Consider the following 17,805-nt stretch of genomic DNA (forward strand, 5'->3'; position numbering starts at 1 on the left):
ATGTTCAAAATACAATAGTTCCTGGCATGGCCAGGTGGTTAAGGCACTCGACTCGTAATCTGAGGGTCGCGGGTTCGAATCCTCATCACACCAAACGTGCTCGTTAGGGCGTTATAATGTTACGGTCAATCCCACTATTCCTTGGTAAAAGAGTAGCCCAAGAGTTGACGGTGGGTGGTGATGACTAGATGCCTTACCCCTAGTCTTACACTGCAAAATTAGGGGCAGCTAGCCCTCGAGTAACTTTGCACGAAATTCAAAACAATCCACGTCTATAATACACACAATTCTAATAAGCATGAACACTTTCGAAAAGGAAAAAGTCGAACTACTAGCCTCTCTGATGGGTTTGTTTCTGTGTTGTTTTGAATACTGATATAATCAATGCCAAGTTAATGGCAAGACTGTCCATTTTATTATCCTTGGCACTCTAAGTTTAGTTTGATATCAACTGCGTCGTTTCACTTTGTAATCTTTAGTAGTTGTTGTTTTGAATTAAGCACAAAGCTATAGAATGGGCTATCTGAGCTCTGCCCACCACGGGTATCGAAACCCGGATTTTAGTGTTGTAAGTCCCCAGACATACCGCTGAACCACTGGGGGGCTGTAATCTTTAGTAAACTCAGTAATATGATAAAATTCTCTGGAAGAATTACCTTATAAAGCACAATATTTTTCAGTGACTAATGATTAGTCTTAGCCAAAATGTTTATATTTTTAAAATTATTTTTAGGCACTTTAAATGGTAAACTAGTTCAGTTTTATTATAAATTCATTGTTAGTCTTTTGATTCAATCCTTGGTCTTCAAGTCTATCAGCCATATTTTAAAGTTCTATTCATTTTTAGTTATTTTAATCCAGCGTTTGAGTTTTTATCAAGTCTCCTTGAATATAATTTTTTATGGAGGGGGATGAAGTTGAAACAAGTATTTTTTTATCGTAAAAGGTTTTTAAGGAGTGAAGATATTCGACGTATTCCGTTGTCATTGAAAAACCGGTAAAAAGTCGAAGAACTAGTTCAGTTTATAAGTCAGATAAATATAATGTCGTTAGCTGGTGAATAAAATAAGAATTGTAACATAAACAACGAAAAGAACACCAAAAATAAAATTGTTAAAATAAATTGAATGCACTCTGATTGAGAAACGAGTTATGAAAAAAGAAAAGAAAGATATTTGATTGATCTCCAACCGTCGACTTACCAGATGAATTAATGACCTTCAAACATTCGAGGGCTAGCCTTAGGCCTAACTTTCCAAGGTTGTCCCTAACTGCCAGAACTGGTGCCTTCCTATAACCTAGTTTCAAACTTGAAAATCAAACTTACAGGTTCTAGCACGTAATTTGTAAAATTATTCTACCATATGTTTATGAAATGCAAATTATACGTTTTTCATTCGAGAAAACTTAGTACAATAATCCGCTAATTCAAAACATCAAAAATTCTGTTAAAATCACTTTTCGACAGTTTACTTTTACAAAAAAAGAATAAAATGTTCGAGTTTTGCTGTGTTCTCGTTTATACTACCTGCTTCTTCGACAAACCGAAAGTTCAGAGAGCCACCTGGGTTTTGGGACCATATTCTTTTATCTTTTTGGTGACTGAGAAACCTGTGCAAATAGTTTTCCTCGCAAATGAAATTTTGTTATCAGTTTTTCTTTTATGCTCAAAGCAGGAGTAATAAATACCAAAATAAACCGTGGTATCGGTTAACGATCCATCTGTTCTACCCCAACCCATTCTGTGTTTATAGTCCTTCCAAACCACACTTTAATATATAAAAATCCAACATTTGGAATTTTGTAATCAAGTCTGATGAGTATATAATGATCCTAATATGTGTAATATTTCTTAATAATAAATTATGTTCATAAAGGTATCGTAAGATGACCTCTTGACCTCGTCTCACCTACAGTTTTCAAGGAAGAGATAAGTAAAATTCAGAGTCGCTGTTGGTTTTGTAACTTGTGTATACACATTCAGCGTATATGGGTATGAATATAGGTCTTTCTGCCACACGGATTTTGGCGTCAGTGATCTTGTAAGAAATCTAGGGCACGTGTGATGTTAGGTCCGGATTTTCTAAAGTAGAACACTAAGTTACAGAAAATAGTTCCTTGTGAAGCCGAGACTTGTACTGTGAGAATTTCTAAGGAAAAAATGGGAGTTTGAAATTAAAATAAAAAGCAAAATTTATTTTAACGAACTTACTGTAATTTTTCCAAGTGGAACAGCGAGGTAGACAATATAATACATCACAGGTTATAAATGACAATCAAATAAAATAAGTATCTAGCTTTAACACTGTTATATAAGAATATTTATCAAATTTTAAACAACTGTTTTAAGAAAATTAATATCCTTTCAATGGATGAAATTCTGACAAGCATAAAAAAGTAACCAAGTGTGTAAGCACGTTGTTAAAAGTCCAATGACAACTAACACAGTGTACCTTTACTTTAGTGACCGTAAAATTACTGTTGTTACGAAACTTGCCATGATACGGGTGAAATGCATGTAAGAGCTGCAAGTTAACCGAGCGTTTACTGTAATATTGTTTCGATAATTTTTATTATGGCGTGTTTTCCGAATAATATATTGTTTAATATATATACGTTATGGTGTCAAATGAATATAATTTACGTATATGGCATCGTATTATTGTGTTGCTGATTAATTTAGGAAGAAGTGCGAAATTTTCAAAAGTCTAGGTCAAAACATTAGTTTTTTAAATGCACCCACACTTGATAATAGGGTTAAGTGTACGAATATGTGTACTAATGTACACAGTGTATTCTGGGATTACGTATTCGAGAAATTACTACAACAAAATTTATCTTAAATTATGTATTCATTCACCTGAGGTTAAAATTACTTATAACAAACGCACATCTTGCGAGAATCAAATTTATTTTATGAATCATAAAGTGAACTTAGGAAAAGAACGGCATCTGGAGTTTGAAAACTGAACAATTCCATCCACAGATTGACGTGTATTGACTTCTGTATTTGCATCGACATAGCTTGCCAACGTTCTAAGATAAAACACACAACACTATGTTAAATAATATCACTTTGCACCGATATGCATATCGGGACAACCTTGTATCACTTATCGCAAATGAATTACTGAGAGTGTATTTCATACGAAACGAACATCTTGTTTTCGTTTTCCTTTCTGATCTTTAGCTACGCTGAAAAACATATGAATTATGACTCTTGGATTATAATTAATATTTCAGCTAATTATGATATTTGACAAGCAGGTTGCTGCGTAAAAGAAATATATACCAGATAACTTTTTTTTTTTCTGGTAAAATATCTGGTTAAATAGGTTGTTAATGTTCAACAACGGTTAGAAATTTAAAATTACTTGTTGTTTCCATCAATTTTTAAAGCATTTCTTGAACACATTAATGCCACAGTCATACAGTTTATAAACATCTATTTCTTAAGTCGAAACAGCTCCTTGAGGTGAATTCCTGAAGTTAAAAACCGGTTTTTCTGAATAGCTACTTCCTAGAATTTGTCTCCTTTTCGTCCGGTTCACGTATGAGTTGTGACTAAGAAATTTTAGGGGTTGATGAACCGTGTATGCATTTCCCGTTCTGTCTTCTATTAGTCACACGCCTTATGTTTGAAGTTGTGTTATTGTTTGTTTGTTGTTTGTTTTTTTTCGATTCAGTAGTCCTTAATTAAACTGGTGCTTTCGAACCCCACAGTTTCTTCAAAGACCTACAGTACTACAGGAGGTAATATTCATGATTTAATTCTCGTAAAGGGATAAGGTCACGAATATCCCCGTGTAAGTGGTCAGACTTCCAAATCCTCACAAGGTTTTGCCGGAATTTCGTGTTTGTCTAAAGTGAATAAGTAAACCCCACTGTCCTCCTTAACTTTAGTCCACTGGAAAGAAACGATAAGTTACGGTTCACAGCTCAAGACAAGCAAACATTATTATATGTAATTGTTTGTGAAATGGCTAAACACATTTTCCTTTGGCTAGCAGGAATCTTTTAAAATAAAAAAAATTACACGACTTCGATTTTAAAACATAAAAATCTCACAAAACACTAGCATTCGTACTGACATGGCCATATATACCAACTCAATACATCACATGTTAATAATACCTACAGATTAATTTGTAGGTTCCTTTTGAAAACAACAACAGAAGAGCCCAAAAAAGAGAGAAACAGTGTAAGCGTAACGTTAGAGACTTTCGTTTTACAGCCATTAAATTAACTTTATTAGGGAAAAAGACGTGTACATTTTTATTTGTATTTTTGGCGATAACAAATCTTAATAATTTTGGACTTATATCTTTTTTCCATCCTTTAACCATACCATCTGTCTATTCTCCATTGTTTATCATATTCTTTATTTCTTACTCTTACATTTAGGCCCGGCATGGCCAGGTGTTTATGGCACTCGACTTCTAATCAGAGGGTCGCGAGTTCGAATCTCCGTCACATCAAACATGCTCGCCTTTTAGCCGTGTGGGCGTTATAATGTGACGGTCAATCCCACTATTCATTGGTAAAAGAATAGTCTAAGAGTTGGCGATGGGTGGTGATGACTAGCTGCCTTTTCTCTTGCCTTACACTGTTAAATTAGGGACAGCTAGCACAGATAGCCCTCATGTAGCTTCGCACGAAATTCAAAACAAACTCTGACATTTACTCTACTTACTCTAACATTTCCCATTTCTATTCTTTATTCTTACTTACCCATTCTTTCATTTCTATAACAGTTTGTTTACAATTTACCCAGTATCAAATATCTATATTTTATATTTTACTTTTATCACTTGTACTTACTCCTAACTTGTCCTTTGATTCCTACCTTTTTCATAACCATTACTCTGTATTTTATTCGTTATTTTTCATTTTAAAACTTATTTCTTTCTAACACATATTTAACCCTAACCTATCCTTTACATATTTTATTCTTTACATGTTCTACGTACCCTTAAACACTTCACTTTTTCTGTTGCCTGTGCTTTCAGTTTAACCTCACGGATTATAGTTTTCAACAATTACTCCGTCCGTGGAAGTTACTCTTTATTTTGTTTCTACGAACATTCAACAATACATTTAAATTGTGATTCTTAAACAGAAAATGTGTTTAGAAATTTAGGACTAGTACACTTATGAAAATAATAATTTTTTGTGTCAGTGGCGTATAAGATTACCACACAGCTTGAAACTGTGAATCAAAACATAGTTTTCTTTTCATCCTGTTGAATTATAATAATTAAAAGTTGTTCAGTTAAAATGCTCGCAATTCCTTTAACCATACCACCTGTCTATTCTCCATTGTTTATCATTTTCTTTATTTCTTACTCTTACATTTAGGCCTGGCATGGCCAGGTGTTTATGGCACTCGACCCCTAATCGGAGGGTCGCGAGTTCGAATCCCCATCCAACCAGACCTGCTCTCTGTTTTTTAGCCGTGGGGGCGTTGTAATGGTACAGTCAATCCCATTATTGTGTAGCCTAAGAGTTGGCGGTGGGAGATGATGACTAGTCCTTTCCCCTGTCTTTTACAGGCTGCACCCCATGACACAGCGGTGTATCTGCAGACATACAACGCTAAAAACCGTGTTTCGATACCCGTGGTGGGCAGAGTGAAGATAGCCCGTTGTGTAGCGTTGCTTGACTTCAAATGAGTAAACTTTCACTACTAAATTAGGGACAGCTATCGTAGATATTCCTCGTGTAGCTGTGCACGAAATTAAAACCAAAACAAACGATCGTTTACATATTCAATGCAAAACACATCCAATATGACATGTACAATTGAAGAATTAGTATTATTTAGAAGTTTGCATGTTATTTTTAGAGGATTTGTTGAATCTATTTGCCAGTTCCTCATTATTCTCAATGTTCCATGATATCGGAAACAGGACTTTTCATTGGTCGTTACACTGTTTATTGGGGTTAGTTGTCCAATAAAGAAACTACTTGTTGTTTTTTGTAGGGAGTCGCATTACTACGGTCAGGGTACGTGACGATGAAAAGGATGACATCGAATATGGTATTAAGCCCGCTGTGTACCTCGATGGTTCCAGTTTCTTCCGAATAAATAAACGAACAGGGGATGTCTTTCTAGCCAGTCCTGTCACAGGAGAAGTAAGTAACAACTACGTATATACTGTTCAGTTTTGTTCAGCTTTGGCCATGACGGTGGGTAAAACAAATTATGTGGTCTAATTAACTGATGAATGAATATTTGTTTTGAAATTCTTATCGGTGCTATAAGCGTAGCTATTGATTTGGTTGCCAATTTTGATTTCATTACTTTACGTCGCACATAGAATCCTTTTTGGCCGCATCGTTTTTTTTCATACCTAAGTTGCTTTTTATTATATATATATTATGATTTTGTATCAATACACACTACCAAACCAGAGCAAGCAAGAAAGTGACACTTCATAGTAACCCACATTAGCTTTAGGACTACAACCATGTTATTCAGAACAGGCTTTTGCTCTATAGAACCAAACAAATTATTTACATTATATACGGTGGTAGTTTTCCTCTTTACAACAGTGTGAATAGCTTCCTTTATAGTAACGCTATGGACTTTATATCAACAGTTTCTTTTCATCACCCCCGTGCAGTCGCAACAACCATATCAAATAGTATTATTTGCGCTAAGTACTTAAGTTAATATTATGTGACGCTAAACTCTCTCTAATTAGAGGTATTTTATAAAATTTAGTAACTCTCTGCTAAAAAGTTGCCAATAAATAGTCAATAATAACCGTCTATCCCTATGATTCTTTCGAAAACTTGAGCTATAAACAGCTAATCTTGTTTGCTTGGCTTAACCAATACTTATGTATCTGCATGACATTCCATCTTACAGGTTTGCTGCTTTAAATAAGTTGTTTTTAATCCGAATGACAAAAAATCTAAAAACCGTCCACATTCAGGTGAAGCTGTAGTAAAAATATTAGCCGATAGCTCATGTTAATTTTTGGGTATGCGTGCACAAAAATATTGTCAAACTTGAGCAGTTTTTGTTAAATAATTTTGCATATGTGGCTTGTATTTACATAAAATGAAAAATAAAAAAAAGGTAAGTAGGCTTTTACATTAAATAAAGCTTCCATGCTTTTGATGTAAAGGTGAAGAACAAAAAAGGAAGAAACTCAATCGAAATTGAAGATGTTATGTCTCAGGAATTTCTTAACGGATTGCCTTGAAATTTGGTGTATGAAGTAAGAGTCTAATAGAGTACATTCAGCGAATATATACGATAAACTGGTGCACCACAGTCCGAGATACAAAAGGTAAAATATCGCTCCCGAAGTAAATAGTCTTGAATGGCTAAAAATTAAATAACAGTAGTAATAATTTGAACAAACCACTCATGATTTCACAATTTTTTTGGGTAGTATTCACTGATATACGATTTTAATAATAAAATGCTATCTTTCTTTTATCTCGTTCCGCTTTTAACACAATGTGTAATGAACCATGAGCCAATTAAAGAACGCTAAAATTCATGGCTTGAAATGAAGATAATTATATTTATTTTTAGGTGCGAACATTTCTATATTTTAAATAATTTTTATTAACCCAGTTCTTGTGTCTAAAGACATCATTTCATATTGTGGAAGTAATTTGAAAGATGTTCTAAAATTTTACCACAAAATACAGTTGGTGAACACAAATCTATAACCAATGAAATTCATGGAACTTACAAAACGCTGTACAGAATCCGTGAGTGAGTTGCTCTGTTTCCTCCATTAACGGGCCCGACATGGCCAAGTGGTTCGGGCGCTTTATTCGTATTCCGTTACACCAAACACGTTCGCCCTTTCGGTCGCAGGGGCGTTATAATGTTACGGTCAATACCACTATTCGTTGGTAGCCCAAAAGCTGGCGGTGGGTGGTGATGAGTAGCTACCTATCCTCTAGTCTTACACTGCTAAATTTGGGACGGCTCGTGCAGATAACCCTCGTGTAGCTTTGCACAAAATCCAAAACAAACCAAACTAATCAAAAACAAACAATTACCCATTAACGTTTCAATTGAAGTAGTATGCTCCATGGTCCAAGGATCCTATGATTTGTTTGTGTTCATGTGAATATTAATTTTTCTCACTTTCCTGTCTTTAAATGATGTTAATTCATGCAATCCTTTATATGTTCCTCATGGTGGACTCAGCAGATAACCCAAGTGGCTTTCCTATAATAAAACACACACACGCTTTCATTCCTCCATAATTTCTAAACTTCTGAATAATAGATTAACAGAAAACAATCACCCTGACCGCTTCAGTAGGATACATTTGCCCTTGTACACTTAGTTGCTTCTGCGTGATTCTCAGTCGTAAGAAACCCGGAACGTATAACTCCCATCTTAAGAAGATCCGGCTCTTAATTTCTTCGAGTGATAGTTTATCTATTGTCTAAGACACGTAAGTTTTTGTTGTTGTTTTGTTTTCCGTTGTTGCACTAACGTAAAGTTGTAGCACGCATATTTTTCTCTCATCTTAAACTCATAATGGCTGAACCGTGTTTAACGTTTTTCATTTTGCCTTTGTCGGTTGGATAATACGTTCGTCAGAGTGTTCGTTGCTCATTAATATTTGTCAGATATCGGACATACCCGCTTATCCTTTTCTCAATAATTTATATAACAATACGATGATAATGATGGGTAGGTGAAAGTTTATTTTAAAATGACATGCGCAGTCTTGTGCTAAACATTTCCTCGTACATTATATGATAAAATTAATATCATGTTTGTGTCGATAACGATAAACGTAAGACTATTATCTGAAAATGTTCCACAGTGTCTCGAAACACGAATACAAGCACATTCGAAATCACTGTTGTTGTTCGAAGTACTCATAATACATCCACTCCAGTGGTATACGTAACTCTACTGAACATGAACGTTTTCAAACATGGAAAAGCAAAGTTACAAGGTGCTGATGTCTCTGTTTCTATCCGTTATGTGTTTGTGTTATATGTCGTCAATGTTAAAACTCTGACAATAATGTTCATTTTATCATATTAGAGCACTGTGTGAGTGATACATCATTACGCTCAAACATAACAAAAGTAATATCGCACTTAAAGTTTGAGGGTTCTAAACTTCCCTAAACCAGGATCCGGGTGTTGCCTAGTGGTTAGTATACTGAGACTATGACTCTGAGAACACTTTTTTTTTTTTTTTACTGCTGGTAGCTACAAAAACACTAGCACATTCGCGGGTTGTGGGATTAGAAAAACGGTGAAACCCATTATTCGAATGGATAAGAGTAGTTCAAGAGGTGGTAATGTGTGATGTTGATTAACTACCTTCGAATCCCCGTCACACCAAACATGCTCGCCCTTTAAGCCGTGGGGCTTTATAATATAACGGCCAATCCCATTATTCGTTGGTAAAAAGAGTAGTCCAAGAGTTGGCGGTAGGTGGTGATGACTAGCTGCCTTCCCTCTAGTCTTACACTGCTAAATTAGGGACGGCTAGCGCAGATAGCCCTCGTGTAGCTTTGCGCGAAGTTCAAAACAAACCAATGATACCAAATAAAGTGAAGACACTAAGTGTCGCAAAGCAACTGGAATTCACATAGAAAAGCATCCAACGAAGATTTTTTTGCCTTCTTAATTATTTATTTTGGTTCTTGATGAGAGAAGTTTTGTTATATTTTTTCCAATGCTCAAAAATCATGATAAAGGGTGTTTAGGTATATTGGGGTCATTTTTTTACCCGACGTGATATCACGATATAAAGGTCAAATCAACAATATACAAATTCTATCTCCAAAACTATTAATATCAGGTAAAATGGTTCGATACAGATGTTGTATAGCACAGCGATATTATTCCACAATAGTTAGTTGTTTATTGTAACTTAGTCTCCTGAATTTATTATGTAACAATAATAGTAATGATACAGTACGCATGTCTAAAAATAAATGTAACTTTAAAAAAAAAATTAATGTGTAGATCTGCAGAAATACACACTTGTGCATGATGTTTAATGGACTGTTTAACTATGGATAAACTCTTCACGAAAGGTTTATACAACGACCACGAAAATTCGTTCTTGCAGGTTTAGCAGAATTATTGTAGGCGTGGCATACATCCGTTCTTTAATGCAACCCCAGTGTTGTTAGGTCTAGAAATCGTGCAGACCTATGCACAGGACCAGCCATGTCGAACCAATGCTCTGGAAATAATTCATTTAACCAATTATAAACACATTCAACAAAATCTAGTGGCATACATCCTGAAACCACACCCTCTGATAAAAAGCTAAAGGTAAAAACATTAACAAATTCAATCACCACACCTTGTAACTAAACTGTAAAAATAATCCCATGTTAATGTGTTATCATATAACACCTGTCCAATTACGTGGTTATTGTACTTTAGAGTAGAGTTGGTTGCCAAAACGAATGTGGATTGTCAGTGTACCTAATAATAAGCACTATGGGTGTTAACCACGCCATCACATGAAAACTGTGCTTCGTTGAATCACGAACTGCGAGATAGAAATTGTAGATTTTCATCCTACAGTGTAAGGAGCTAATTACAAAACTGCAATCGTAGTTCTCTTCAAGACCTTGAAGAAAGTGGACACGGCAGGAATGTAACTGTAGTGCCACAGGATTACCATTACTTGTAGCTGCTCCTGATCACTATTGTGGATTTTGTAGAGCTTGTTCCTTGAAAATGGCAAACCGTGCATAAAATTGTGGATGCGTCTAGGTGTCGCTGTATATTTTCTAGCTGCTACTACAGCATCCTTTGGCGCTATCTATAAAGTAGCATCATTTCAACGTATTCAGCATTAGTGTACTGTGCCATGTTCTGCGGATCGTTACCTCTCCCGGCTGTGAGGAATATTTAACATCATTTTATATGAAGCAGTACATGAGGACGGCCAGGGTGAGCAAGGGGTATATAGAAATATAGAGTAAGTTTCAGAAGTGAGAAAGGGAAGGTCGTACACGTTAGTTTCCATAGTTTTATACCCTGCTATATTAAAGCCATTTTTTTTTCGATTTAAAACAATTATGCAAATTTACGCGAACCCTATAAGGAAACAGCTTTTCTATGGCAATACTGACATAAACTTATATTTCTATAAACTTTTATATTGGCACGTTTTACCTCAGACTGATAGTTTCAGAGATGGGATTTGACTCACTTTGATTGGACGTTCATATAACGACATCATGTTTGTTCCCCGTGAGACAAGTCAACGGGTTTACAATGCTGAAGTACTAAGTGCAATTTTCCGCGGTGGGCACAGCAGTGACTTTGAAATAAACAGACCTCATGACAGATAACAAATAACTCAATAACACCCTGTGTCAGCTGATTTTTCATGTTTCACATTTTACTCCACAACAATAGAGAAATTCAGAACTTTTGACATATGTATAGCTATCTCAAACCCACATACAGATGAACACTTATTCTATAAATTCATGAGAGATCTGTTCAGATGCATAACGTTATAGGCTTGCAGTATTATAACTGGCCTTGAAAATATGATATACTTGTTACATTTTTAATACTTTTAAGGAATAATTCAATGATGTTTGACATATCGTCATCTTAACATATTTTCCAAATAACGTAAAGTTTCTATTTTACTATTATTATTATTGTTAAGCTGTGTTTGCTCGTATTGATATGGTTTTATTCAACTATGCTAACAAACGTAAAGTTCGAACTTCAAGTATTCTCAACACTATATGTTCCATACATGTTAAAATTTAAGTTCTATTCAATAGCTCTTCAATATTAAAGTTACAGAATACCGTAATATTGTCTCTCAAAATGTTTTTGCAAAAATAGGAAGATATACTTAGATGCAACAATCGAATTATTGAAAATTGTACTTAACATACAAAAACTCAATTTTTGTTTTGTATCTAAAATGTGTATCATATAAAAACTGTGTGTAACAGTTCCGTCACATCATGTTCATAAGATGTTAATCTTTTGTTCAGTTGTTTTACAAACTTTACTGACTTGAAAATACAAAAACACCATACAAATTAAATTTAATAAGCGTCTTCCAGTTTACCCGCAGTAAGTTTAAGAACGTACAACGATTAAGTTCGAGATTTGATTCCTCGTCGTGGACAAAGTATAAGAAGCCTCCTGTGTAGCTTTACGCCAAAACAAACGAACTCGTTGATAGCTTAAACGGCCCGGCATGACCAGAAGGTTAAAGCACTGGACTCGTTATCCGAGGGTCGCGGGTTCGAATCCCCGTCACACCAAACATGCTCGCCCTTTTAGGCGTGGGGACGTTATAATGTTACGGTCAATCCCACTATTCGTTGGTAAAAGAGTAGCCCAAGAGTTGGCGGTGAGTAGTGATGACTAGCTGCCTTCCCTCTACACTGCTAAATTAGGGACGGCTAGCGCAGATAGCCATCGTGTAGCTTTGCGCGAAATTCGAAAAAAAAACAATCAGCTTAGATACACAAATTCTCTAAACGAAACAGTTGTACAAGGTCCTGGTATAATGAAACGAACAATATTTCCATAGAGTTGACACTGATGATATCACACCAACACAAAACGAAACAGACCCATATGAACCTGGTAGATTTGACTTTTTCATGTTCAGTACAAGTACGGATATAAATGGTATGGAAATATTGTGGGCATTTCTAACGGTACCACTAGTTCCGCAAGTGCTGGTATACTTTATGTATGTTAGGACGATGCATGTGGCCTGCTTTGTTTGCTAGCGGTACTAGATTTATGAAAATTTATTAATGGACATAAATTCTGAATCGCAGAGCACGATCCAACAGTTTTAGAATGTAAAGAGTTGTGATGAAGCATGGATAAAAGTAGCAACAATCTTAATGTTTCTATTCGTTTTATTTAAAGCAAAGTTCAATATTGTGTTTCATTTTTACCTTTTTATTATAGGCCTTTTGCCGACGAGACCTCAAAACTTTAACTCAAGTCTGAGGAAGTTAACGAACTTTCACACTTCTACAAAACTGTCATAAATTTCAATTTCAATTAAAAAAAATACACAACTAAATGGGTATTTCGTAATATTAACAATAGTTCACTTTCAAACTTGCTTAAAAATATATATAAAAATTAACAGCTTTTCTCTTTTTATAATAATACTTCACTTATGGTGTACTAACACATTAACATTGCCGACTGTTTTAACATTATTCGTAAACGAACAGGTTGTAAAATAAACAAATGTGTTTGTGGTATCGAAAATAAACCTAGTGATATAAATATTACACAACACGTACGATACTGAAATATGTGCCACCCAGTATTCATGACTTACAAATAGGTAAAGAAACAGACCAAAACGTGTTATAATCATTCTTTCTATTCACACACAAATAATACCTAAGACAATGGATAAAATGTGTTTTGTAGAATACAGGTTTTCTCGAAGTATACAAACGAAGTTCTTATCGCTACCTCGTTCCCTCGTCTTTACACAAGGTCACTACGCATACGGAAGTACACATAACTCGTCACGACTAAACAGAAGGTTTAATAGCACCTGTAAAACGTCATCATGACGTCATGATCGAGGTTAAAACGCAGTCGGTTACAGCTATGTTCTTCAGTATAGGAAGAAATTAACAATCTAATAAGTTAGATACGAATCAGTCTCAATTTGTGAAAAATAACAATAGTTGTTCAAAATGTATAAAATAATTGAGCCGAGTACAGTAACATAACACACTAACAGATGTCCCTGACCTCTTGAAGGCTTTTCATGTCTTTCACCAAACAACTTCCTTTGTAAACAAGTTTCAAAACACTGATTGCGAAGCGTGAAGAGGAAGAAAACCAAATCCACCTCAGATAAATATTGTTTACATACGTACTTACCAGTAAGGGGAAAATATTCGTTAGAATATTTCCAAAGAATGAAAAGGAATATAGGTGGCTTGAGTCGTAAAGCTAATATTAGTTTTATCCAGTAACTATTTTTAATATGAGAAAAAAAGAGCCGTTGACATTAATAGTCACTATAAATACTATTATATGATATAATATTCTTATATAAGTTATTACATCTCAACTAGCATGTATTCAATGTATCTGGTGTAATTAAATAATCGATAGTTTGAATGTGATTAGGTGGCGTTTTTTGTTTGTTTGTTTTGGAATTTCGCGCAAAGCTACTCGAGGGCTATCTGCGCTAGCCGTCCCTAATTTAGCAGTGTAAGACTAGAGGGAAGGCAGCTAGTCATCACCACCCACCGACAACTCTTTGGCTACTCTTTTACCAACGAATAGTGGGATTGACCGTCACATTATAACGCTCCCACGGCTGGGAGGGTGAGCATGTTTGGTGCGACGGGGATGCGAACCCGCGAATTACGAGTCGAACGCCTTAACACGCTTAGCCATGCCGGACCTGTGGCGTTAGTACATCACAGTGTATCAGTGGTAAGTTTATACTGACGTATAGTGCTAAAATCAGGGGTTCACTTCTTTGCGGTATACAAAGTACAACAGCCTGTTGTGTAGCTTTGCACTAAAACGAAACGTCACATAAGTACTTAAATAAAAAATAAAAAACATAAATGCTTTAGGTGGCTTAGTGATAAACTCATAAGCTTATAACTTTAGAAACTGGGGTTCAATCCCCATGCAGACAGAGCGCAGATAATCCATACATAAGTAGCACTTTGAAACTAAATAACCTGTATCTAGATTAAACAGTCGTTTTAACCGAGAAAATTGTGACTTTTATGCATTTTCTTTTTTTTTTAAGATCAATACTTCCGCTATCCAGGTTCACAGTGTAAATGGAAAGAGTAACTAATGTCTCCGTAAATACTGTTAAGCCCAAATTTTCAATATGCTAGAACGAGATTCTCCATCAGTAAGTAACAATTGTTTTTTAAAAAGTCACAACAAAAGTACTGTTGATGATAGTTTGACCTATCGAAACAACACTAAACTTCGAATAATTTGAGTTTTGACTTTTAAAAACAATATTAAACTCTGAAACATAATTTTAACGTTTAAAACAACTTAAAATGATACAGGATAGTTTCTCTATAAAATACTAAAATAATATATCAGGTTAGATTGTCTTCATGCGAGGAAAAAGAAAAACATAATTATAGTGTTTCCAAAGGAGGTCGGGAGAGGGGGAGGGAACAGACCTTTTAGGATCACCGTCGTGTGCCAAAAGTCCTTTGTGGTTTTGGGTTGCTGGTATTGACCGATTTGATGACTAATTATTTTATGAAAGCGTGCTGCAAACTAAAATGTTTGTAACGTACAGTTATCTTGAAATTTAGTTTAACACGAAACTTCTTTCTAATGTTAAATAATATTTTTCGTTGTAAATTATTATCATTTGAATAAACGTGAACCTTGCCCACAGTGACGTCATGCAGTTTCTATGTATGCGTTTTTTTGGTTTGTTTTTTTATGGGAGCACAGAAAACAAAGAGTTAAAAGAGTTAAAAATAGTAATTATACAAACAAGAATAAATGAGAGAGTCTTCAACTTTGCGTACCATTAAACTTATTGATTTCCAATACAAAAATATATTTTGAACACATTTAACAAAATATTTATACATGGATTTAGGATAATTAAAACAGTGTGTTGAAAGATCTAGAGAGCTAGGGGTTCCGTGGCTGCTAGCGACTAACGGACACCACGTCACTGCTTGCTCAAGTCCTCGTTATAGAAAGAAGTTAAGGAACAGAGAAAATGTTCTGTTTGTTGTTGTTCTGAAATGATTTTTTTTCAAAAGTAATGGCGTCTAAGCAAATATATATATATATATACACACACATATTACTCTGAGTATCAATTTTTATGATCATTCGAGATCATTGCAAGTTTGATATAATCGTTCCATTTACACAGAACATTTATTGTAGTTATATGTATCAACCTAACATAAATTATTTTCCAACTCGCATTTTAGAATATTTTAAGTGTAGATCTTCGTGCTGTTTTTGTGTGTGTGTTTTTCAGACCATGTCTTCTGCTTTTATATTTTTAGAACGTGGTTGACACAGACACAGATAGTTAACTCTTTATAGCATTTTTACTCTATATGTTGGATATGGTGATATGGCTGTGCTGGTTCGAGTTAGAGTGGCCAAATGAAACCTGTTTCAAAATCCGGTTTATAAGCACTGTAATTCTGATTGGGTGGTGTCCTTATCCTTGATATGTGATTGCTGTTCGATAACCAGACCATTGTCAGTCAAAATAAAACCGTTAAAACGTATAACGCATTTATATGGTATGTCTTGGAACACTTTATCAGATCGCCCTATTTTAGGGCAAGTAATTAGACCGCATACCCAAGCCTTCTTAGGAGGCTTCGTAACACAAAGTACTTAAGATTGAGCATAAGCGAATCTTTGGTTCTTATCTTACACCCGGATGTCTTACATTTTAAACACTAAAATAATATATATATATATACTCTAAGAACCAGTAATATATCAACCACGCTGCATCTACTACACTCAGTGTCAATACATAGTTAGAAAGTTAGAGGAACATAATGAAAGATAATGAAAGAAAACTGAGCCCACTATATATATAAACATACACGCACACACAACTGAAGTACATAAATAGGTAAACTCAAAAGACAAAACAAACACTTATACCTACACGAAACGTAAATGTGGCATGCAAGTACGAGAAACATAAAAGACAAAAATACATAAATAGAAATGTAGCCGTAAAAAGTAAGAAATGTAAACAAAGAAACAGATACAAAGGTAACCGCAGTAAAATGTAAACATAAAACAGCTAGAACAACGAATCTCATACAATTTGCACGTGTGATTAGCTCGAGAAGTAAACATTACACAAAAACGTGTAAAATAATGAGAAACACATTTTGAAGTTACTTTGAGACAACAAGAACTCAGTACATAAGATTTTAAAGAAATAAACAAAAATTATGCACTTAAGAGTAGTATAAAAACACAAAATGCACACACGTCTCCTGGTGCGACAGCGGTAAGTCTTAGGATTTATAACGCTAAAATCAGGGGTTTGATTTCCCTCTATGGACACAGCAGATAGTCCGTTGTGGATTTGCTATCAGAAAATCCACACACGTGAATTAACAAAATACAAATTATACACGTAGATGTTACATATGGAATAAACAAGAATTACAAACATAAAACTGGATCGCAAAAACAAGATCTGAACATAAATTAGATCGAAAAACACAACACAAACAAAACAAGTATTACTTCTACAAGGACATAGAGAAAGGAAGCAGGCATGCTAACCGAAACGGTCTAACTATACCTCGTCCGCTTGGTGGTAATGTGGGCGGTAACAAGGTTATAAATCCGGGATCGTAGAAACCCAGCATGAAGCCGTCTGTGGAACCTTGAAATATCTTATATACCAATTAACACGATGTAAAAATACATTATAAGCTATAATACGAAGTGTACTTCGTAACAAATATGTCAGTCTAAAAGGAATGGAACGTTTGCTGAAGATATTAATTTGATGCTGAGAACAGTGATAACTCTATGCTTCCTGAGGAAGACGCAGAGAAACCAGAGAAAATGCTTATCTTTCCGCCGCCTGATGTGTGCGAAATAATAAAATTATGTGAGATATATAATTATTTTGATGATTGAAAACAACTGTGGTTCTTAGCTATGTGATCTAGTATAAATAAAAATAATAAAGTTGCAGAACGTGACTTCGTTATACAAATATATGTTGTCACCAGATGGCGCACTATACAAAAAGTATTTTATGTAATGAAGACGTAAACCGTATTCGATATTCTT

General features: G+C 34.9%; 1 protein-coding gene across 1 annotated transcript in view; it reads left to right on the forward strand.

Annotated features, from left to right (window-relative positions):
* Window positions 1–17,805, forward strand: part of LOC143255842 (tyrosine kinase receptor Cad96Ca-like) — a 61,925-nt gene that overhangs the window by 12,499 nt on the left and 31,621 nt on the right. Inside the window, 1 exon segment of the mRNA XM_076512161.1 lies at window positions 5,984–6,135. Within this exon segment, the coding sequence (XP_076368276.1) occupies window positions 5,984–6,135 (152 nt within the window).

The sequence above is a fragment of the Tachypleus tridentatus genome, chromosome 7 (assembly GCF_004210375.1).
Source record: "Tachypleus tridentatus isolate NWPU-2018 chromosome 7, ASM421037v1, whole genome shotgun sequence".
NCBI classification, from domain to species: domain Eukaryota; kingdom Metazoa; phylum Arthropoda; class Merostomata; order Xiphosura; family Limulidae; genus Tachypleus; species Tachypleus tridentatus.